At 44.9% G+C, this 22,224-nt stretch overlaps 2 protein-coding genes across 2 annotated transcripts; both read left to right on the top strand.

Moving 5' to 3' along the window:
- The first annotated feature begins 2,428 nt into the window (after window positions 1-2,428).
- On the top strand, window positions 2,429-8,930 carry HTR3C (5-hydroxytryptamine receptor 3C). Its single transcript, XM_049628489.1, has 9 exons — window positions 2,429-2,495; window positions 3,804-3,970; window positions 4,381-4,425; window positions 4,902-5,011; window positions 5,281-5,450; window positions 7,078-7,238; window positions 7,759-7,963; window positions 8,147-8,362; window positions 8,494-8,930. Exons 1-9 carry the CDS (start codon window positions 2,429-2,431, stop codon window positions 8,721-8,723), a joined length of 1,371 nt encoding a protein of 456 aa, XP_049484446.1. The 3' UTR covers window positions 8,724-8,930.
- A 6,722-nt stretch (window positions 8,931-15,652) lies between these two features.
- On the top strand, window positions 15,653-21,107 carry LOC125921131 (5-hydroxytryptamine receptor 3C-like). Its single transcript, XM_049628487.1, has 9 exons — window positions 15,653-15,719; window positions 17,027-17,193; window positions 17,614-17,658; window positions 18,641-18,750; window positions 19,175-19,344; window positions 19,666-19,826; window positions 20,162-20,366; window positions 20,573-20,788; window positions 20,905-21,107. Exons 1-9 carry the CDS (start codon window positions 15,653-15,655, stop codon window positions 21,105-21,107), a joined length of 1,344 nt encoding a protein of 447 aa, XP_049484444.1.
- Window positions 21,108-22,224: the final 1,117 nt, after the last annotated feature.

The raw sequence follows: 22,224 nt of genomic DNA, 5'->3' as shown, positions 1-22,224 counted from the left end.
GATGAGTGGGACCATGCAGCATGATCCTACTTGGAATAAGTTAAGGAGAAAGTTATTGGTGTCTGTGACTTGCAAAGTTACAGCTCCTGTCCCCACTGTTTACCTCTGAATCCAAGCATTGTCTAGGCCTAGGGATTTCACTTGTGGGAAACTAGGGTCCCAATAATCCAGGCCATAAGACTTCCAAGCTATGGAGTAATAAAAAGAGCAAGGAAAAGAAAGAACAATGGAAACAAACCTGGGTTTGAATCTGGATTCTACCTATTTCTACCTGGGTGGACATTGAGCAAGATATTTTGACCTTTTGCACCTCAGTTTTCTAATCTGTAAAATGGGAGAAATTCCACTGACCTCATAAAGCAGTTGTGAGGATAAGAATACTAGGTGGCTCAGTTGGTTAAGCGTCCAACTCTTGATTTTGGCTCAGGTTATGATCTCACAGTTTGTGAAATCAAGCCCCGCATCAGGCCCTGTGCTGACAGCATGGAGCCTGCTTGGGATTCTCTCTCTCCCTCTCTCTCTCTCTGCCCCTTCCCCACTCGCACTCATGCTCTCTCTCTCAAAACAAATACATAAACATTAAAGAAAAAAAAGAATACTGTAAGTAAAGTGCCTAATACCAGTGTAGGACACATGACACAAACTCAATAAATAGTCATTCTGGCTAGACCTTTATTGGAAACTTAGAGGGGGGCATTCAGAAATAAAAGGCTGGGCCCTGGCTCCAGCCCTCTGCATCCCACCTGCTACTTTCACCAACCCCCATCTCTACCATACCGCATCCAAGATGGAACCCACACCTTAGCTACACCATGGGAGCAGCAAGTAACTTCTCTGATATGGCCTCAGGATCCCCATTAGGTTCCCAACCACCTTTCTTACATCTGTCCAAGGCTTGTGTGTCTCTCTCCATCCATAGTGAACTGATGGGCCAGATATTTAACATTTATTGATTGCTAACTACTATATGCCACACACTGGGCAGAGGTGGGGAGTGTGGTGGGGAGAAGGACAAGATGTGCTTCCTGCTTTCCAGGAGGTTATAGAGCAGGAGAGGAGATGCCTTACTGCTTTATCTCTCCTGCCTCTATCATATCCACTTCCTAGAAGCCAAACCTACTTTTAAGTCAACCTATATATTTAGGTCCAGTTTTTCAGCCAACCTTGATAAAAGCAAGGTACACAATTGTCATCAGCTGCCTTTCATTAAGGCTTAAAGTTAACCCTCATTTCCTAGACCCAAGGTCTGGTAGCCCAGCCTACCTGTGGAACTAAGGTGTACTTGAAAGACCTTCACTCTTAGCCATTCCAGGAGCCCAGTGCCCCACAGGTGTGTCTATAGACACAGTAATACTTTGGTCCTACATGGCATAATGACCCAATCCTCTGGCCAAGTTTCTAAAACAGGGAAGAAATGCCTTACAGAGCTAGTGGGGCTGAAGCACTGCAAATATTTCAAACCTTAGACAGAAAATATCTCTCTCCTGTGCTTTCCTACTTTGGGCCCCTTGGTCATTCCTGTCTTCCTCAGCACTTTCTATTTAGGGCTGTCATGATCTTCCATCTAAACAAAGTTTCTTTTGTACTCTAGGTCTGATCCTTTCCCCTTTCTGCAAGAAAAAAAAATTTCCAAGTCTTTCTGGAAATGTAACTAAGATACTTAATATAACAATGCTCCAATTTATTCATTCGGTCCAATTGTGTTTTCTATAGAGATGTCACATAAGACATAATATTGATACATGCCATTAATATTGATGTTATTGGAGATTACTAGTTTATGATAATGTATAACACTACTGACAACACAAAGACATTAAAAAGGGTTATGCTACCTCAATTTTATAACTTCTATTATCATGAAATCAATGCACAAAGTAAAAAATGTATAGAAAACTTGGTTTAGGTAAAATGAATCAGAAAGGCAGAGAGATTGAAAGGAGAAAGTCTAGTTAGGGGCTGTTGGAAAAATATAGACCACAGATGATGAGGGCATGAACAGAGCTTTATGATTTGATGCTTGCAGTTACCTCTAATGAATACATAACCAAATCACTATATATTGTCACCTTTCCAAATCTGCAAATTCCCTGGCCTTAAAAGAATTTAATTCTTACTTCCCCAGCCCACACCCTCTCATTAAGGCAAGTTATTTTGTTATTGATCTCATCACAGAGCTGTCAAACAGGTGCTTCGCCCTTAGTCTTGGCTTACCTTCCCCCCTGCCTGGAGCCCGGAAGGCATACCTGCACAAGGGCAAAACAGGACACTCTGCTGTGACCTCTCTGGCCACAGCCTCTCACGAGGGAGTGGTCACCTGCCATACACATTATTCAAAACCAGGAACCAAGGTGTGGTCTGAGCTCCTTTAAGCTCAAGGGTTTGGGGGCTCCTGGTGAGTCCCCAGAGAAGAGTCCAGAAGAGGAGAATGGAAGGGGGGTGGCCTGCTGGGGGGGGATTCCTCCTCTACCTCACTGTCAACCTTCTGCTTCCAGGTAAGATGGGACAACAAGAGAAGACCAGAGTGGTTCTGAACGACATCTAGAAACTTCTCTGCAGCACTTGGAGGACATTCAGAATTAACATGTTAAATATTTCTTCCCTAATATCTGTGTCTTGAGTGTGTGTATTTGTGTGTGTGTGTGTGTGTGTGTGTGTGTGTGTGTGTGTTTGGGTATATCAGATAGGAAGACATTTTGCTGATCAGTATACACTGACTTCTCTATTCCTGTCTGCATAGGGATCTGCCAAACTGTCCCACTTCACCACCTTCCAATTACACCTTTTCACCCACTTCCGATGCCCCTCCCCCTACACCCTCATCCCACTCTTCCTGTCTTCTTCCCTTGACATAGTATCTGTGAGAAGGGTAGCCACTGATTTTAAATATGTCATCAAGGAGTAGGTAAAACACTGAGGGAAGGTAGGAATCAATCTGAGGTAGGAGTAGATAATTTGCTTCCATGAGGGAATATTTGTTCCTAGCCTGGACATACCTTAAATATTATGAAAAGAGATGGAGTTGTAGAGGAGCAAGCAGAGCAAAAGATCACACAAAGCTGGAAATGGGGCTAAGATTCTGCTCAGGTACTACCAAGATGGCTCCCTGGTCATGGCCAAAACACAACACCTACACAGGCCTCACTATACTATTGGCATATGGTACAAGCTCAGTGATATTGCCTAGTTATCCCAATGCTGGAAATAAAACCCAAGATATCTGAGGTCACTAAATCTGAGAAGGAAAAATAAATGCATAGCACCAAGGTACATACCCATTCAGAATACCTACTACATGTTATCCATATCTACCTAGGAAGTACATTTGTTTACTTCCCTTATTATTTTTTTTTTTTGACAAATCAGTTCTTGTCTTCAGTAAACAGAAGTCCCTGAGAATGAGGAAAATACATTATAGCAGACTTCTAAGTGACCCAGATGACAAGTGTTAGGACAGTGCTGAGAGGTGCTATAGGTAGACCCAAGAAGCCTGTGACATACATTTGAGGACTTGTTGAAGTGAGACCAAGTTTGCATATAGATTTGGGCAGATTTTGCATGAGGATGAAACAATAGGAATGAAAATAGAGCCCTGACTCAGCTTACCACACCAACTTCCACCATTTGCCTACTTGACCAGCCCATCCTCTCTGGCCTGGCAGGAAGGGCTTTGGCCTTGGGAAATCTTGGCCCAGGGAGGAGGGCTCACCATTCCTCCCAGTATGTCACCTGTTTTCTCTCTGCAGAGAGACTTCAGCCCTGGCAATAGAGGCTCTCTCTTATAGGGTCTCTGCTCACTACAGGAAAAGGTGACACTTTCACCATCAATTGCTCAGGCTTTGACCAGCATGGGGTGGATCCTGCTGCCTTCCAAGCAGTGTTTGACAGAAAGGCCTTCCGTCCAGTCGTCAACGACAGCATCCCCACTCGTGTCAACATCTCCTTCACCCTGTCTGCCATCCTGGAAGTGGTGAGACATGGTCCCCACTTTCCATAGATTCTAATAAGGAACAAGGATTCTCTGCCCTGTCAACCCAACATTGTACTTGCCCAGTGGTGAACATTCAGTCCTCTGAATGGATTCTGTACAAATTAGAGGATTTTCCTATGGGATGGGGAGACATAAAGAATAATGCTACAGTAATATTTTTTCAGGATTTGTTCTTGAGCCCTGTCCTTTCTAGAATGCTCCAGAAAAAAAGAGCAGTCTATCAATTAAAACTGAATTGTCCCTAGCTATGAGGGGAGACAAGTAAGGAAAAGACAGTCCAGCATCTAGAACTATGCCTGGCCCAATAAATTATTAAATATACGAATATGAGGTGGGCATAGGTCAAGTCTTTTTGTACTAACAACCCTGGATGGGAATTTCTTTACCAGAATGCACAGCTCCAGCTTCTGACGTCATTCCTGTGGATGAATTTGGTAAGGCAGCCTCAACTATCTCCCTCCCAGTTCCATTTATAAGTGTAAATTTGAGGAGTGACTCAAAGGTTTCCTAGTCCAAACCTCTACTCAATGTATAAATCTTTCTGTGACCAAATAACTCCATCTAGAACTGGACTGGCCTTGGGGACACAAATCTCTCTGGGTAGCTTATGAAGGTGGAAATGGTGACACAAGAAAATGGCCAAATGGTTACAGGCCAGTATATTGGTGTGCTCCTGGGACCAAGGAATTTTAGCCTATATTTAAGGTCTGCCTGGAAAAAAGGCCACTAAAGGGGACTTTACCAGTGACACTTGGCTATATGAAGAGGGGGGATACAGGCTGTGGTCATTAGGGACACAAGTGGGAGAAAGAGGATCAGAGCTCAAGGAAGAACAGGAGGGGCAGGAGAGGCTGATTGCATAAGCTCTGCCATTGCTCACCCGTTTCCTGGCTCACTGCCCTGGCTACAGATGTGGGACAATGCCTTCATCAGCTGGAACCCAGAAGAGTGTGCCAGCATCAATAAACTCACTGTATCAGCTGAAAACCTGTGGCTCCCAGACATCTTCATTGTGGAATCGTGCGTATCTGGGCTGGGGAAAGCCAGTAGGAAGCCCATCTGCAAAAAACAGCCTAGGGGCAGTGCAAGGCACAGGGACATCAAAAGAGTCAGACGGGGCACCGTGTCAATTAATTGACTCCCACAAAACACTATGAGGAGTACAAGGGACAAGATAGAGTGACAGTAGAGAAAGAACCCAACTGGAGAGCATAAGAGAGGAAGACTTGTGAAGGGAAACAAAACTAATGAAAGCACCACAGCACCCTCTCCCTCCCTCTCACAAGCAGCATGGATGTGGATCGAACACCTCCAGGTCTCACTGTATTCGTCAGCAGTGAAGGTCAAATGACCTACGACCGGCCAGTGCGGGTGACCAGCATCTGTAATCTAGACATCTTCTACTTCCCTTTCGACCAACAGAACTGCACCTTCACCTTCAGCTCCTTCCTCTATACAGGTGAGCAAGACATGTGTTGGTAGTTATTCAAGATTTAGGGAAGGTATTTAAGTGGTATAGGTATGATTAGAGAAGGTTTTAGATCAGTGTTTCTCAACTGTGGCCACCCACTAAACCTTTTTAAAAATACCAATGACTATGCATCATTCCAGAGATTCCAATTTAATTGTTCCAGGTGGGGCGCAGGTACTGTTAGTTCTTATATGTCATCAGCTGATGTTAATGTGCAGACAGGATTAAGAATTACTGCTTTAGGGGTGCCTGGTGGTTCAGTCAGCTAAATGTCTGACTTTGGCTCAAGTCATGACCTCATGGTTCATGAGTTCAAGCCCCATATCGGGCTCTGTGTTGACAACCTGCTTCAGATTTTGTGTCTCCCTCTCTCTGTCCCTCCCCCGCTCGACTCTGTGTCTCTCTTAAAAACAAATAAACATTCAAAAAATTAAAAAAAAAGAATTACTGCTTTAATTCCTCAATGAAGTTTATAAAAAAGAACTACAGAGGTGCCTCGCTGGCTGAGTCAGAAGAGCATGCAAGTCTTGATCTCCAAATTTTGAGTTCAAGCCCCACGTTGGGTGTAGAGATTACTAAAAAAAAATAATAATAAACTTAAGGGGTGCCTGGGTAGCTCGGTTAAGCATCCAAATTCAGCTCAGTTCATGATCTCATGGTTCATGGGTTCAAGCCCTGCGTCAGGCTCTGTGCTGACAGCTTGGAGGCTGGAGCCTGCTTAGGATTCTGTGTCTCCCTCTCTCTCTGCCCCTCCCCTGCTCACGCTCTGCTTCTCTCCCTGTCTCTCAAAATAAATAAACATTAAAAACTAAAAATAAAAAAAAAGAATTACTGCTTGATATCTTGGATGGCCCTTGTGCCAAATGAGGTTCATCTGACCCTGAGCTACTGCACCTCCACAATTTTTAGCTTAAACCTTTTATTTTTTTATTTTTTAAAAATGTTTATTTCTTTACTTTGAGTGAGAGAGAGAGCAAGAGCACACACAAGTGGGGGAAGGGCAGAGAGAGGGAGAGAGAGTCTTAAGCAGGCTCCACACTGTCAGTGCAGAGCCTGACGAGGGGGGAGATCATGACCTGAGCCGAAATCAAGGGTCAGACCCTAACCAACTGAGCCACCCAGGCACCCGTAGCTAAAACCTTTTAATTTTGATAGCTAACACACTTTACCAGTAAACACATTGAATGCCACCAGGTGTCATGTGGCAGATTTAGATAAATTAATCATTATAATGAGCATGCATGTAATTATAAAAAGGTTGAGCTGTTCATGTTTGATTCCACCAAAACAACATCATAAAACTAGGGAATGGAGAAGGGAAATAGGAATGATTGCAGAAGTTCTTGACTCATGTTTGAGTCATACCCAACATTCCCATAACAACTTTGACTCATTCTTGTTTTCAACCAAAAAGAAAAAAAAAAAAAATCGATGCTGCAGCCTGCACACCCATGAACTGTGGTCCTGTAATCCATTTTTGAGAAAACTTGGATGCCTTACCTTAAAGGAACAGAGAGGAAAATTTGTTGAAGAAGCTCAATAGGGGAGGAATTGAGTCTGGGGGCAGGAAGCTGGGAGAACTTCTGGACCAAACTGCCTTTGGCCTCCCTTGCAGTGGACAGCATGCTACTGGGCATGGACAAGGAAGTGTGGGAGATAACAGATACATCTCGCAACCTCATCCAGACCCAGGGAGAGTGGGAGCTCCTGGGCATCAACAAAGCCACCCCAAAGATGTTGGTGGGCAGCAACCTATATGACCAGATCATGTTCTATGTAAGTCCAGGGGCCCCTGTTTGACTTCTGATCCCAGTTGCTCTTTGATTTTCCTCTTAATCTAAGGCACTTTAGAATGTAAAAAAGAATTTCCGGGGGGTTAAGCACCTATTCCCCACTCCACCCTCTATCCTAACTGCCCTGAAGAATGATCCCCAGGCCCCCCCCCCCGCCTCTTCCCATCACCTCTTTCCCCTCCCCACCCTGCAGAGAGGAGGCTGGGCTTGGCTGTAACAAGCTCTACTGCTCAGAATGGAGCAGCCACCTCTGTGATGGTCCAAAGGGCCCTACTTTTCCCTAGATGTCTACCATTGTTGTGTTCCCAGCAGGTTGGACATATTTACAAGTGAAAATTAGACAACAAAGTGGGTACTTCTGTACAGGGCACAATTAAATGCATGTGGTACCTAAAGTGATCCTCCCACAGCCAGCCTCAACACATCAGCAAGGATTAGATAGTCAAATATACAAGTCGAGCTCTCAGTTTATTTGCCACATTCTCCACAAATCCTCCCCGCAGGTGGCCATCAGGCGCAGGCCCAGCCTCTACATCATAAACCTTCTGGTGCCCAGTGGCTTTCTGGTTGCCATTGATGCCCTCAGCTTCTACCTGCCGGCAGAAAGTGAGACTCGTGCCCCATTCAAGATAACACTTCTGCTGGGCTACAACGTCTTCCTGCTCATGATGAATGACTTACTCCCTGCAACTGGCACCCCTCTCATCAGTATGGTCCCTCCCACTTTCCAGGGAAGCAAAGGCAGCAGGGCACAGGGAGGGAAACAGGAGAACCGCTGCCTCTCCACTTAAGGAGGGAAGGGGTTCTGAGGAAAGATTGGATTTGGAGAGTATTAAGACAAGTGTAGAAAAGAATCTGCCCTAGTTTACTTAGAATTTGCTTTGTCCTAAGGTGTCTACTTTGCCCTGTGTCTGTCCCTGATGGTGATCAGCCTGCTAGAAACCATCTTCATCATCCACCTGTCGCACATGGCTACCACACAGCCCCCACCTATGCCTTGGTGGCTCCACTCTCTGCTCCTCAACTGTGCAAGCCCAAGGAAGTGCTGCACCACTGCACCTGGGAAGGGAAATAAGGGCCTCAGCCTCACCCTCACCCACCTGCACGGTAAGGGGAGTCAGCACCGCCTACACTTTCTCTTCCCACACCTCCACTCTTTTACTCTTTCTTTCCTCCCTGTCTCCCTTGCTCCCCAGGTGAACTCCATGGCCCATGGCTGGGTCTCTGTCTCTCTGTAGGTATGAAGAAGCCCGTGGAGTTAGTGGAGAAGGTGCCAGGTGCCAGAGGGACAGGGTTAAATGGGTGTCCTGGGTCAACAAGGGCTCAACAGGAAGATGAGGCTCAGAAGCAGCACTTGGTCGACCTGTGGGTGCAGTTCAGCCACATGATGGACACCCTGCTCTTCCGCCTCTACCTGCTCTTCACGGCCACCTCCATCATCACAGTCATCGTCCTCTGGAACACCTAGGCAGGCATTCATATCCACTTGTCCCTGCAAACCACAGCCTGGAGTTTCTCTTGGTCTTAGAGCCAGCCAGTCCTGGGCCCCATTCCTGATCTTAGCCACTTAACCCCAGTGACTACCATGTCCCCATCTATACTCCCCAAACTCCAACACAACTGTACCAAGCAGGTTCAGAATAGCCCCAAACAATTTCCTGATTTCTCATATGTCATTCCTGCACACTTTAAGAGTTCCTTAGCCACACATAACTTCTGACTCTCTTATCAATGGAGCTGAGGGTCAGCAGAGTCTCTCCTTGATTGCTTGTCCCCCAAACGCAACTTTTCAGGAAGCACTGGCTCCTCAGTACATTTGTAATAGGTCCACAAACACTGGGACGTAGAGTCCTCTTGCAGAGGACTTGATAGTTCACTTAAACAGCTGTAATCTGATTTGATTTGAAGACACTTTCAGAATTTTTTTTTTTTCTTTTCAACGTTTTTAATTTATTTTTGGGACAGAGAGAGACAGAGCATGAACGGGGGAGGGGCAGAGAGAGAGGGAGACACAGAATCGGAAACAGGCTCCAGGCTCCGAGCCATCAGCCCAGAGCCTGACGCGGGGCTCGAACTCACGGACCGCGAGATCGTGACCTGGCTGAAGTCGGACGCTTAACCGACTGCGCCACCCAGGCGCCCCGACACTCAGAATTTTAAAAGAACGAAAAGGTCAAGTCTCATTTGTAAAAAGTTACTATAAAATATTTACAACAGGAAAATGTTTCTTGTATCAACTACTTTCACTTCACTTGCCTTCTCTCTCATTCCTGAAATTGCTCTTTGAAATAAATTATATATTGTGTCCTTTTTCCCCCCTCTGAATTCACAAAATCAGAGAGGGCCTTCTGAAAACATATGTTTGGAGGAGGGCTGGGAAGACTAAGGGTTCAGGTTAGGAGCGCCTGGGTAGCTAGTTGGTTAAGTGTCTGACTCTTCATTTTTGCTCAGGTCATGAACTCACAGTTTGTGGAATAGAGCTGTGGGGTATGGAGACTGCTTAAACCTTCCTTCTGCCTCTCTCTCTCTCTCTCTCAAAACAAAACAAAACAAAACAAAACAAAACAAAAAAACCCCAAGGGGGTGGTTCAAGTTAAATCAATTATCCTATAGCCACATAATTAGTTGCTTTGTGGCCATTTAAAGTAAGAATGTAGATCTATGTTCATACCATAGAAACAGGACCATGATATATAAAGTGGGAAAAACAAGTTATTACACATAATTTCTGTTAAAAAAAAAAAAAAAAAGGAGGGCTGGAGAGAAGGGCAGAGAAAAAGGTATGGATGGCTAGAGACCAAAACATAAGCAAACTTTGTCTTGGATTAGGGAATTAGAAGTGTTTACTATTTTCTTTTATATCTTCATTTGCGTTTCCTTTTAAGTTTATTTATTTTGAAAGAGTGTGTGCATGCACTCACATGAATGAGTGGAGGAGGGGAAATGATAGGGAGAGAGAGAGAATCCCAAGCAGGCTCCATGCTGTCAGTGCGAAGTCCAATGTGGGGCTCAAACTCACGAACTGAGAGATCATGACCTGAGGCAAAGTCAGACGCTTAACTGAGTTACCCAGGTACCCTTTCATCTGTGTTTTCTTAATTGTTTTCAACGAGCACATATTATTTCTACTATCCAAAAAAGCCCCAATTTAAAAAAAAAAATTTAATGTTTACTTATTTTTAAGAGAGACAGAGACAGAACATGAGCGGGGGTTGGTGGGGGGCGGGGAGAAAGAGAGGGACACAGAATACGAAGCAGGCTCCAGGCTCTGAGCTGTCGGTGCAGAGCCGGACGCGGGGCTTAAACCCACTAACTGTGAGATCATGACCTGACCTGAAGTCAGACACTTAGCCGACTGAGACACCAGGCACTCCAAGCCCCTATTTTCTTAAGTGCTCTTTACTAATAGTACTTCACACCTTCATAGGCAGATATGATCCTGGGGAAGATTCTAACAGCTGGCCCTGAGGAGAGACAGAAATTGAAGATGGAGGCAAAAGAATACCAAAGACATATTTCTGAATTATATTCCAATTAGGTGAAGACATTTCAGAGATTTATTTACATTTCTGCCTCCCCTAAGAGAATGTGTCTTCGTGAAAGTCAGGTACAGTGTCTCATTCATTTTTTTAACTCAGTATCAGGCATTATGCCTGACATACCACAGGTGCTTAACATAGACTTGCTGAATGATTAAATGTATGAGTGAATGCCAGCCAACCAAGAATTAGTATTTTACTACCTCTAGGTGTAATCTCTTTATCCCATCCTGGTATATTTTATTTTTCCATATCTAACGTGGGAAATAAGCTACCCATTGTTAGGCATCAGCTATCTTTGGGTTCTTAGAGACATTAATTAGAGGCACCGGCAGAAACATTTCTGGTGGCAGATTCTCTTGTGTTTCCTTCTTTCCATTACTTCGAACATATTTCTCACTCAGAAACTTTCCTTGACTTTTGTCAATAATGTAAAATGGAGAGTGTCTTCCACATCTTTGAGGAATTTCCAATTTCTTAAGATGACTTTTGCATCATTTTTTTTTCCTTTCCCATATCCACATTGTATTCCTTTAGATGTCATTTTGCAATGTTCTTCCACCTCACAGAAATGCGACTTTAGTTTTCAGTGGCAAGACCATTATGATTGACAATATCCTTTGCAAAAGAACATCCTGTTTGTATGTTAGAGTTGAGGCGAGGCTTGTGGTCTAAAACACGACCTAAAAATGAAGCAAAATATTTTAAGCCAGTACTAGCCTAGACATGTCATCAGGAACGTTAGGAGTATTTCACAATTTCAGATGGGGTGCTTCTGGTTTCTGACATCCTTTCTCCCACTTAAGATATATACAAACAGCAGCCTTTATGATAATACCTTTATTTCATTTTCCTCCAGTTTCTATTGTAAACCTCTGTTAAGAGTATGCATTGGATGGGGCGCCTGAGGGGCTTAGTCGGTTGAGCTTCCGACTTTGGCTCAGGTCATGATCTCGCCGTCCGTCAGTTTGAGCCCCGCATCAGGCTCTGTGCTGACAGCTCAGAGCCTGGAGCCTGTTTCAGATTCTGTGTCTCCCTCTTCTCTCTGCCCCTCCCCCGTTCATGCTCTGTCTCTCTCTGTCTCAAAAATAAATAAACGTTAAAAAAAAAAAAAGAGTATGCATTGGAAATGTATGAACGGTGTGTAAAAAACAGACCATTGGCCCTAGATTACTACTCACCTCCAATGTTTGATTATGCTTCTAACTTCTCAGATTGTCATTTCTATTAGCTTCCCACTCTCTCCTTTCATTAGCAGTTTCTAGGGGTATCCTCACAAACTTCTCACATCTCAGTGTTTATCTTCTTCTTTCTTTCTTTTTTTTTTTAATGTTTATTTATTTTTGAGAGACAGAGAGAGCCAGAGCTCAAGCAAGGGAGGGGCAGAGAGAGAGGGAGACACAGAATCCGAAGCAGGCTCCGGGCTCTGAGCTGTCAGCCCAGAGCCCGACACAGGGCTCGAACCCATGGACCTTGAGATCATGACCTGAGCGGAAGTCGAATGCTCAACTGCCTGAGCCACCCAGGTGCCCCTTATTTGTTTTTTAACTCAAGCATAGCTGACACACTCGGTTACACCAGTTTCAGGTGTGCCACATAGTGATTTGACACCTCTACACATTATGCTACGCTCACCACTAGTGTAGCTACCATCTGGAACCAGACAACACTGTTGAAATACTATATTCCCTACGCTGTGCCTTTCATCCCTGTGACTTAGTCATTCTACCCTGAAGGCTGTGCCTTCCACTCCCCATCACCCATTTTGCCCATTCCCCCATGCCTACCCCCTTTGGCAACCAGCAGTTTGTTCCCTGTATTTATGTGAATATCTTCTTCTCATTGTTTGTTGGCTGTTTGTGTTTCCTCTTCTATAAAGTGTCAATTTATGTCTTTAGTCGATTTTTCTGATAGGGTATTTTTTGTCACTGCTATGCATTTATAGGTATGTTTTGTATATTTTCTACTATTTTTTTCAGTTATATATGTGTTGCAAAGATATTTTCCCAGTTTATGATTTGACTTTTCACATTTAGTGCCCTTTATTGAAAGTAAGTTTAAGATATTTTAAATTGCTGAATTTATCACTTTTCCTTTATGTTTGTGATTTTAGGGTCTTATTTTAAGAAATCCTTCCTCATCCAAAGTTTTAAATCCTTAAAAATGCAGAGAAACTGGATTGCTCATATGTTGTGGGCAGGAATGTAAAATGGTTCTGCCACTCTGAAAATGAGTATTGCAATTTCTTTAAAAACTATACATGCAAATACCTTACAGTCTAGCAATTGTACTTCTGAGTATTTATTCCACAAGACTTATGTTCACACAAAAACCTGTAGACAAATGTTTATAACAGCTTTATATGTAATAGACAAATAATTGTAAACAGTTCTGTGAAGAAATAGGTATTTGGTCTCTGGTCCCAGTTCCTGACACAGAGTTTATAAATCCCTTGCAATTTCCTAAATAACAGGAGCATCTCTCTAATAAGGTGACTCTTGGTGGCCTCCTGGGTAGCTTCAGGATGGGGACTGGTCATCAGGAAGACCCAGCCATGATTAGAAGCTTGGAACTCTCAGCCCCAATTCCCATCCTTTAGGGAGGGGAGAGGGACTGGAGATTGAGTTAAATTGATCATGCCTACATGACGAAGCCTCCCTAAAAAATCCTTAAACTATGGGGTTTGGAGAGCTTCCAGATTGGTGACACATCTACATGCTGGAATTCTACAGGGACAGAATCTCCTGCCCTTACGACCCTTCCAGATCTCACCCTGTGTACCTTTTCCTCTGGCTGTTCATCTGTATCCTTTATTGCATCCTTTTCAGACTGTTAAGAGAAGTCAATGTTTCCATGAGTTCTGTGAGCTGTTATAGCAAATTATTGAATCTGAGGAGGGGGCTATGGGAATCCCCAATTTATTGTCGGTCAGAAGTACAGGAGTTTGGAGTTGCGATTGGCACCTGAAGTGGGGGTCAGTCTTGTGGGAATGAGCCCTCAATCCAAGGGGTGTGCACTAACTCTGGGCAGTTAATGTCAGAATTACTCGATGTGAGGAAAAAGCCGACAATTTGGTGTCAGAAGTGTTATGAGTAAAGTAGAAATAAGTGTTTTCCCTTAAAACTCAAAGTCCTTCAACAAGTGAGTGGTTGAACAAACTGTGGGACATTCCTACCATAGAATACCAGTGGGAAGTAAAGAGGAGTGCATAATGATACCCATCACAATCTGGGCGGATCTCCAGAGAATTACATTGAGTGAAAAAAAGCCAGTCCCAAAAGATTTATACTGTGCGATTTGATTTCTATAAAATTCTTGAAATGACAAAATTATAGAAATGGAGAACAAATTCATGGTTGCCAGTTAGCAGGGTAGGGGGACATAGGGAGGGAGGAAGGTGGTTGTGGCTATAAAAGGACAACATAAGGGGAAGCCTGGGTGGCCAGTCGGTTAAGTGTCTGACTCTTGATTTCAGCTCAAGTCATGATCTTACAATTCGTGAGATTGAGCCCCACATCGTGGGGTTCAGCCCTGACAGAATGGAGCCTGCTTGGGATCCTCTCTCTCTGCCTCTCTCTCTCTCAAAATAAATAAATAAAACTTAAAAAAAAAAAAAAGGACAACATAAGGATCCTGGTGTTAAAGTTCCATATCTTGACTATATTGATATCAGTATCCTGTTTGTAGTATGGTAACACAGCCCAGCCCAAAGGTTTTCAGTGGAGTGTGAATCAGACCATCTGGGGAGCTTTTAAATACATACATTCTCTGGGGCACCTGGGTGGCTCAGGTGATTAAGCTTCAACCTCCGCTCAGTTCATGATCTCATGGTTTGTGGGTTTGAGGCCCGCATGGGACTCTCTGCTGAACAGCTCAGCGCCTGGAGCCTGCTTTGGATTCTGTCTCTCCCTTTCTCTCTGCCCCTCCCCCGCTTGTGAGCGCACACGCTCTCGCTCTCTCTCAAAAATAAATAAACATTAAAAAAAATTTTATAAATATACACATACCTTCCGCAGGGGTGGATGGGTGGGAGTTCAGATATTTTCAAAAAGTTCATCAAATGATTTTTTACTCACACATTCCTACATGGCCCCAGAGCTGTAGGCCTTTAGAGACATTAGGGTAAGGAAGCACGAGTAGGAGAGGTCTGTTTTAGGAGAATGGCAAAATGGAGGATTAGACTGGGGGTAAAACAGGTAGAGGAAACCTTCTGAAGAAGCTGCCCCAATAGTGCAAACAAGGGATGATGCAGATCATACTAGCTGTGCTGGCCATGGGGACAGACATCTGTCAGCCCGGATTCTGTCCCAGAGAAAGAAACTTACTCTCTCCATATTTTTAGCTCAATATTGACAATAATCCCAAATGTCCACAAGTGGATAAAGAATACATTTCCAAGTATGCAACAAAATAATTACATGTTCTTGCCCCCCAAGATTAGCAGGTGTCTCTACCACACCCCCTTCTATGTGGTCCATGCACTTTCCCTGAGGCACAAGTTAGTTTCAGGAGGACCTGATGAGACCTTTATCCATGGCCTTACCTGCCCGATCTCCCAAGTCCCCCATTTTTTCTGAAGGGTACTTGGAACTCAGATTTCAAACTCATCCTGCTAAACATGTGCTTTTCCCCTGGTTTAGGCCTTACTTCCCCTTGTCTGGGGCCCGGAAGGCATACTTACACAGGGGCAAGCAGGACACTCTGCTGTGACCTCTCTGGCCACAGCCTCTCACCAGGGAGTGGTCACCTGTCATGCACACTATTCAAAACCAGGAACCACGGTGTGGTCTGAGCTCCTTTAAGCTCAAGGGTTTGGGGGCTCCTGGTGAGTCCCCAGAGAAGAGTCCAGAAGAGGAGGATGGAAGGGGGGTGGCCTTCTGGGGGGGCATTCCTCCTCTGCCTCACTGTCAACCTTCTGCTTCCAGGTAAGATGGGGCAAGAACAGGACAAGATGGATATGCTGTTCTGGGCAAAATCCAGAAATCCTCTCATTCTCCAGAACTAGGAGCATCTAAAATAACTGGGTTAAACATTTCCTTTCTCTGTAATATCTATGTTTTGACTTCCTTGGAAACAGATGAAAAACCCATTTCACTGATCAGTACACACAATCCCCCTCTCATTTGCCTGCCTAGGCATCTACTAGACTGTTTGTCCTTCCATTTACCACCTCTCCAATCCCACCCCTTTATAGTGTCCAACTTTTCCTTTCTACCAAGATATAGTTAACTATGAACAGGGTGATCTGGGTCCTGTTGGCAATAACATAGCTCCTTTCCCATCTCACTCAGGAAGATATTGCAGAGGAGGTGATGTGGAGGGGAAAGGGAAATGTTTTCTTCCTCTGGGATAAGTTTCTCCTTAGTTTGGCCATGTACCTTATGAGTCAGCTGATATGGGGAGGTAATGGATGAGGTACGAGAAAGAACTTGCTGGGCCGCAGTTATAGGAATAACCACAGTCATCTGGGGCTGGGATGTGGGTGAAGGGGGCCAACGGGCTTTTACATTTCATTGTACATCTCCACCAAGCACACGGTAGATGATCAATGAAATAGTCTCAAAATGGTGATAATGAAAATGGCTCCCACAGATCTTTGAGGAAGTCACTGAATTTGAGAAGGGCACAGAGCACAGCACATAGTAGGTAGTTGATAAATTCACATTAGTGCAACATTAAGTTCCCACATATTTTACATCACACTTACGATGTACTCATGATTTACTTCTTTCTAAACTTTTCCTTCCAGGACATGGGGAAATGTAAAAGTGGGAAGAGGAAATTAAGAAACAAAATTTTAGGGAAATTTTGTTCAGTGACTATAAGAATGAATCATAACAGAGCTAGAAAGAAAAATGTATGGTCAGACAAAAGCCAAAACTTCAGGGTTGGGACTACAGAAGAAATAGGACTCCCCCCAGAGGCTGTTTGCATATGAATTTGAATAGGCTTTATATGGGAGCAAAGCACAGGAAGAAAGGGCTGAGCCCAGGTTCAGCTTACCACATCAACTTCCACCATTTGCCTACCAGACCAGCCCATCCTCTCCAGCCTGGCAGGAAGGAGTTGGCCTTCAGAAGTCTTGGCCCAGAAGGAGGGGCTCACGTGCCTCAACCCATGTCCACATTTTCTTTCTCTGCAGAGAGGTTCTCAGGCCTCAACCCTGGTACTCCTCTCGCTTAGAAAACATGAAAGCCCTATTCCCACCTCACGGGGCCTCTGCTCTCTACAGGAAGGTCAAACACTTTCACCATCAATTGCTCAGGCTTTCACCGACATGGGGTGGACCCTGCTGTCTTCCAGACTATATTTAACCAGAAGGACTTCCGTCCAGTCATCAACTACAGCATCCCCACTCAGGTCAACATCTCCTTCACTTTGTCTGCCATCCTGGATGTGGTGAGTTCTACATTCTTTCCATAGGCTGCCAGTAGGGAACAAGGAGTCTTCACCCTGATAACCCAACCTTGCACTGGTCTAGTGGCGAGCAATCAGTCTTCAAATGCCCTACAGGTTAGATGTCCATCCTATGGGCTGGAGAGACACGAAGGAGAACACTGCCATGATGTTTCTAAAGGGAACATTTGTCCTGAGTTCTGCCCCTGTAGGCAGATAAAAAAAAAAAATATTTCCAGTGGGCCCCATGCTGGTTTTTTCCCTTACGTTTGCCATACAACCTACATTTTTTGGACCTACCTTTCTTTTGAGACCAGTGACTGAAAGCTGACACACAGGACCACGTAGGAAACAAAGGCAAGAAATAGACTGGGACCTGATCTCAAGGCATTAATCATCCTAAATGGGGACTTTTTTTGTCAGGATGCACAACTTCAGCTGCTGACATCATTTCTGTGGTTAAAGATGGTATGTAGGTCCAATTTTGTTCTCTTTCCTTTTTTTTCTGGTCTCGTTTGCAAAAAGCACATTTGTTGACATTGGCAGTGCCAGAGCGAAGACAAATCCAACCAAAATAGGGCCCATACTGATGACAAATAGCTTTTTGAGCTGCCAAAGAACTTTGAAAGACATCAATGGAAAATATAGGAAGAAGGGGGGGGTGGTGCAGTTGGGAACCCCTAACTAAGCTCCAGGGCCCAAAGGTATCCAGCACCCAGCTTAAGATTTCTCTTGAATGTGTGTGTGGGGGGGAGGGGGTGGCGGGGGCGGTGTGCTTGGGTGGTTCAGTCGGTTAAGCATCTGCCTTCGGCTCAAGTCATGATCTCACGGTTTGGTTCATGAGCTCGAGCCCCACTCCAGGCTCCGCCCTCTCTCTCCCTCTGTCTCTGCACCTAGTGGGATTCTCTCTCTCCACCCCCCCTCCGCCCCTCGCTCTCTCACGCTCTCTCTCAAAAATAAATTAAAAAAAAAAAAAAAAGATTTCCCTTGAGTGGGAAGTGTAAGGCCAATAAGACTTTGTTAGCTAGAGAAAGGGGAACTTATCACCAGGAAGAGAAGAGGAACCAGAGTTTAAAAGGAATGAAGTTTTTTAAAAAAGCGACATGCATAACAATGTGCAAAGTATGAGTTTATCTGTGTAAATAAAAATGAATGCTGGAATATGTATTAATTTATTTTCTGGAAAGATACCAAGAAGCTGTTAAAAAGGAGATTGAGATGGGGCTATGAACTGAGTTGGAGTGAATTGAGAAAGGAGAAGCTTGTTTTTTATATTATACTTTCTGGAATGGTTAAAGTTTTATCCTATGCCTGTAGTACATACATTTAGGAAAAAATACATACATATGAATATATATATATATATATGTAAGGGAACAGAAGGGTAGATGCTGACATAAACTAGCTCCAGGTATCAGCCATAACCAACCTTCTGTGCTCTGTGCTCTAGATCTGGACTAACCCATTCATCAGCTGGGATCCAGAAAAATGTGGTGCTATCAGTAAACTCACTGTGACAACTGAGAACCTGTGGCTCCCAGACATCTTCATCATGGAATCGTGGGTACCAGGACTAAGGAATACTGGAGTGGAGATCCTTTTGCAAGGAGCAGGCCAGGGCAGTGTAGGGCAAACCCATTCAGTTGGGGCCACCAAAACTTATTTCAGAGAGGAGCACAATCACGGCTCATCAACTTCTCCCACAGAAATGAAAAAGCGGTGGGCAGGAAAGATGGCGGAGTGGCCACAATGAGCAACATTGGGAAGCCCCACCTTAAGAGAGACACTTAAGCTGGGGCGCTTGGGTGGCTCAATCTGTTAAGCATTCCACTCTTGATTTCAGCTCTGGTAATGATCCCGGGGTCATGGGATCGAGCCCTGCATTGGGCTCCATGCTGAGCATGGAACCTACTTTAATAAAAGAGAGAAACTTAAGCTGATGTGAAACCCAGAGCACCTGCCTCTCTCCCCTTCTGCCACTTAGCATGGATGTGGATCAGACCCCAGAAGGCCTCTCTGCATATGTGACTAATGATGGTCACATTGTGTATAACAAACCAATGCGGGTGACCAGCATCTGTAGCCTGGACATCTTCTACTTCCCTTTTGACCAGCAGAACTGCACACTCACCTTTAGCTCTTTCCTCTACACAGGTGAGTTGCAGTGGGGGTTCTGGGATGGGGTAAAATGAGATCAACCAATGGGACAACAAAACAGCACACACAGGCAAATTTATTCTTTCTAATGCCTAAAAAGGAGAGTGTGGGGGTGGTGGGGTGGGGGAGTTGAACTTAGGAGGAGATAAGACTTCTGAGAAAGCCCAAAATTGAAAACAGGCAACTGAGGAGCAAGGAAGCTGTGTTATGGGGCAACTAGAAAGAGGTCGCTAAAGCAGTTTGCTAGTTCATCTCTCTGAGCCCTGCACAGAGCAGGTGCTAAACAGAGTGTTGAATGAATGTTTGTCTCCCCTGCAGTGGAAAACATGTTGCTGGGCATGGAAAAGGAGGTGTGGGAGATAGCGGACACGTCACGTGACATCGTCCGCACACAAGGGGAATGGGAGCTCCTGGGCATCAACAAGGCCACCCCAAAGATGTCTGTGGGCTCCAGTCTTTTTGACCAGATCATGTTCTATGTAAGCCCAGAGACTGTGAGATGTGTCTGTCCCCCTTACCTCCCTCATCAGACCTTCCTAAGTCACAGAGCTTCTCACTTCTTGTCCTGTGACCAGAAAACCACTGGGTGCCACAACCCTTAGTCCTTCCTCTCTCCCAAGTCCCCCAAATCAACCCCCCTTTCTGAGCCTGCTAGCACTGGCACAGGTTTTCTTTTGTGAAAGCTGCTTCTTCATCCAGCCCCAGAAAGAGCCACTGTTGGGTTGAGAACATCAAGGAAGGAAGGGGCTGGAATCATCCCTATTTCCCCTCAGTCCCAGCTTCACCTGGTTCTCTGCTCTCTCCTCCCCCCCAGGTGGCCATCAGGCGCAGGCCCAGCCTCTACGTCATAAACCTTCTGGTACCCAGCAGCTTTCTGATTTCCATTGATGCTCTCAGCTTCTACCTGCCAGCAGAAAGCGAGAATCGTGCCCCATTCAAGATAACACTTTTGCTGGGCTACAACGTCTTCCTGCTCATGATGAATAAACTACTTCCTGCTAGTGGCACCCCACTCATCAGTATGCCCACCTCCTCACTGTTGGAAAGTAGGAGACAGGGAAAGGAGGAAGGGTAGACAGGTGCACTGGCTCGACCTGCCAAGGCAGCTAAGGCAGAAAGGAAAAAGCAGTCATCTCAGAAAGGGCTTTCTGTGTGAGACACAGAAAAGGGGGGATTGGTGGTTCTTCTGGGCCTCAATCACACATGTTCCTTACCCCTATCCCAGGTGTCTACTTTGCCCTGTGTCTGTCCCTGATGGTGGTCAGCCTGCTGGAGACCATCTTCATCACCCACCTGCTGCACATGGCCTCCACCCAGCCCCCACCCATGCCTCCGTGGCTCTACTCTCTGCTCTTCCATTGCACCAGCCCAGGGAAGTGCTGCCCTGTTGCACTCTGGAATGAGAATACAGGTCCAGGCCTCATGTCCACTCACCTGCCTGGTAAGGAAAGTCTGCACTGCCCCTATTCTCTACACTGGGTGTAGAGTCCCCAGTCTCCCACTTCCCCAAACCTGTCTCCTTCCCACTTCATAGCTGAGTCTCTGTCTTCTCCACAGGACTGAAGGAGCCAGGACAGTTGGTAGGGAAGGAGCTGGGATCCAGAGAGGCAGAGCTAAATGGGGGCTCAGGATTGACAAGCACCCAGCTAGCTGACCTGTGGGTGCAGTTCAGCCACATGATGGACACCTTCCTCTTCCGCCTCTATCTGATCTTCTTGGCCTCCTCCATTATCACAGTCGTCGTTCTATGGAACACCTAGGAGCTAAATTCTAATGGTGCAAGAGCAACCCAGTGTTCAAGTTCTCTCAGCGTCAACTGACCATCCCAGACCCCATTCCTCTGCTCTAATTTGCATACACAGTCCCAAATATGCCAGAATCCCTGCTCCAGGGCTTAAATAGAACCTCTGCAGACTCTCTTAGAAATAGGACTATATTTGTAAAACATAATGAATTCAGAATATACATGTTTATGTTAGAAATATAATTTTCACTGGAAAAGGAATACTTTATAATAACTCATCGACTGGTATAGAGGAAAGGGGTTAAAACTCTTTTTAAATATAGGCTAACATAGTTACTTATTCTTTTAATAAATATTTATTGAGCACCTACCATGTGCTAGGGACTGTTTTGAGTGCTGAGGATACAGCAGTGAGCCAAACTGACAAAAATCTCTGTGCTCACAGAGCTTACATTGAGGGTAGGTGGAGACTGACAATAAAGGAGATAAATATGCGAAACATGGAGTATGTGCTAAGTGCCAAGGGGGAAAATCAAATTAGGGAAGGAAGAATGGGAAATGGGGGAGGAGATTGAAAGTTTAGGTGGGTGGCCAGGGGAGGCTTCATGATAACTTCCTGCCTGGCTGGTTCCTATGCTGTTATTCCACAAAAGAACCAGGTGGAGCACAGGTGGTGCTATAAACAAATGTCCCTTGACAAATGGAGACTTGAGGATGACTCAAACAGAGCTCTGTCCTCCAAGGGCTTATGGCCCAGCTGGAGAAATAAAATGTATATGTGAAATAATTTCAATTAAATATAGAATGTGTTTTGAAAGTTTTGGTGAGTGCTATTAAAAAGAAAGTGCTGTAGGGGAGCCTGGGTGGCTCAGCCAGTTAAGCATCTGACTCTTGGTATCAATTCAAAAATCATGACCTTGCAGTTCATGAGATCAAGCCTCACATCGGGCTCTGAGCTGACAGTGCAGAGTCTGCTTGGGATTCTCTCTCTCTCCCTCTCTCTGCCCCTCCCCTGCTTGCACACATGCTCTCTTTCTCTCTCAAAATAAATAAATGAGATAAAGATTAAAAAAAGAAATAAAGAAACTGCTGTACAGTTCAGAGGAGAAAAGATTCTTCTAGCCGGAGCAATG

This window comes from Panthera uncia, chromosome C2 (genome assembly GCF_023721935.1).
Source record: "Panthera uncia isolate 11264 chromosome C2, Puncia_PCG_1.0, whole genome shotgun sequence".
Taxonomy (NCBI): Eukaryota; Metazoa; Chordata; class Mammalia; order Carnivora; family Felidae; genus Panthera; species Panthera uncia.
Note: the sequence above shows the minus strand (reverse complement) of the source record. Positions and strands in the feature narration are given on the sequence as shown.

Bases quoted from the DNA above. Each gene is read 5' to 3' on its own strand.
- LOC125921131 (XM_049628487.1), top strand. From the start codon at position 15,653: ATGGAAGGGGGGTGGCCTTCTGGGGGGGCATTCCTCCTCTGCCTCACT. The intron at 17,659-18,640 runs GTATGTAGGTCC...TCTGTGCTCTAG, and splicing joins CATTTCTGTGGTTAAAGATG to ATCTGGACTAACCCATTCAT. The intron at 19,345-19,665 runs GTGAGTTGCAGT...TCTCCCCTGCAG, and splicing joins TAGCTCTTTCCTCTACACAG to TGGAAAACATGTTGCTGGGC.
- HTR3C (XM_049628489.1), top strand. From the start codon at position 2,429: ATGGAAGGGGGGTGGCCTGCTGGGGGGGGATTCCTCCTCTACCTCACT. The intron at 5,012-5,280 runs GTGCGTATCTGG...TCTCACAAGCAG, and splicing joins GACATCTTCATTGTGGAATC to CATGGATGTGGATCGAACAC. The intron at 5,451-7,077 runs GTGAGCAAGACA...CCTCCCTTGCAG, and splicing joins CAGCTCCTTCCTCTATACAG to TGGACAGCATGCTACTGGGC.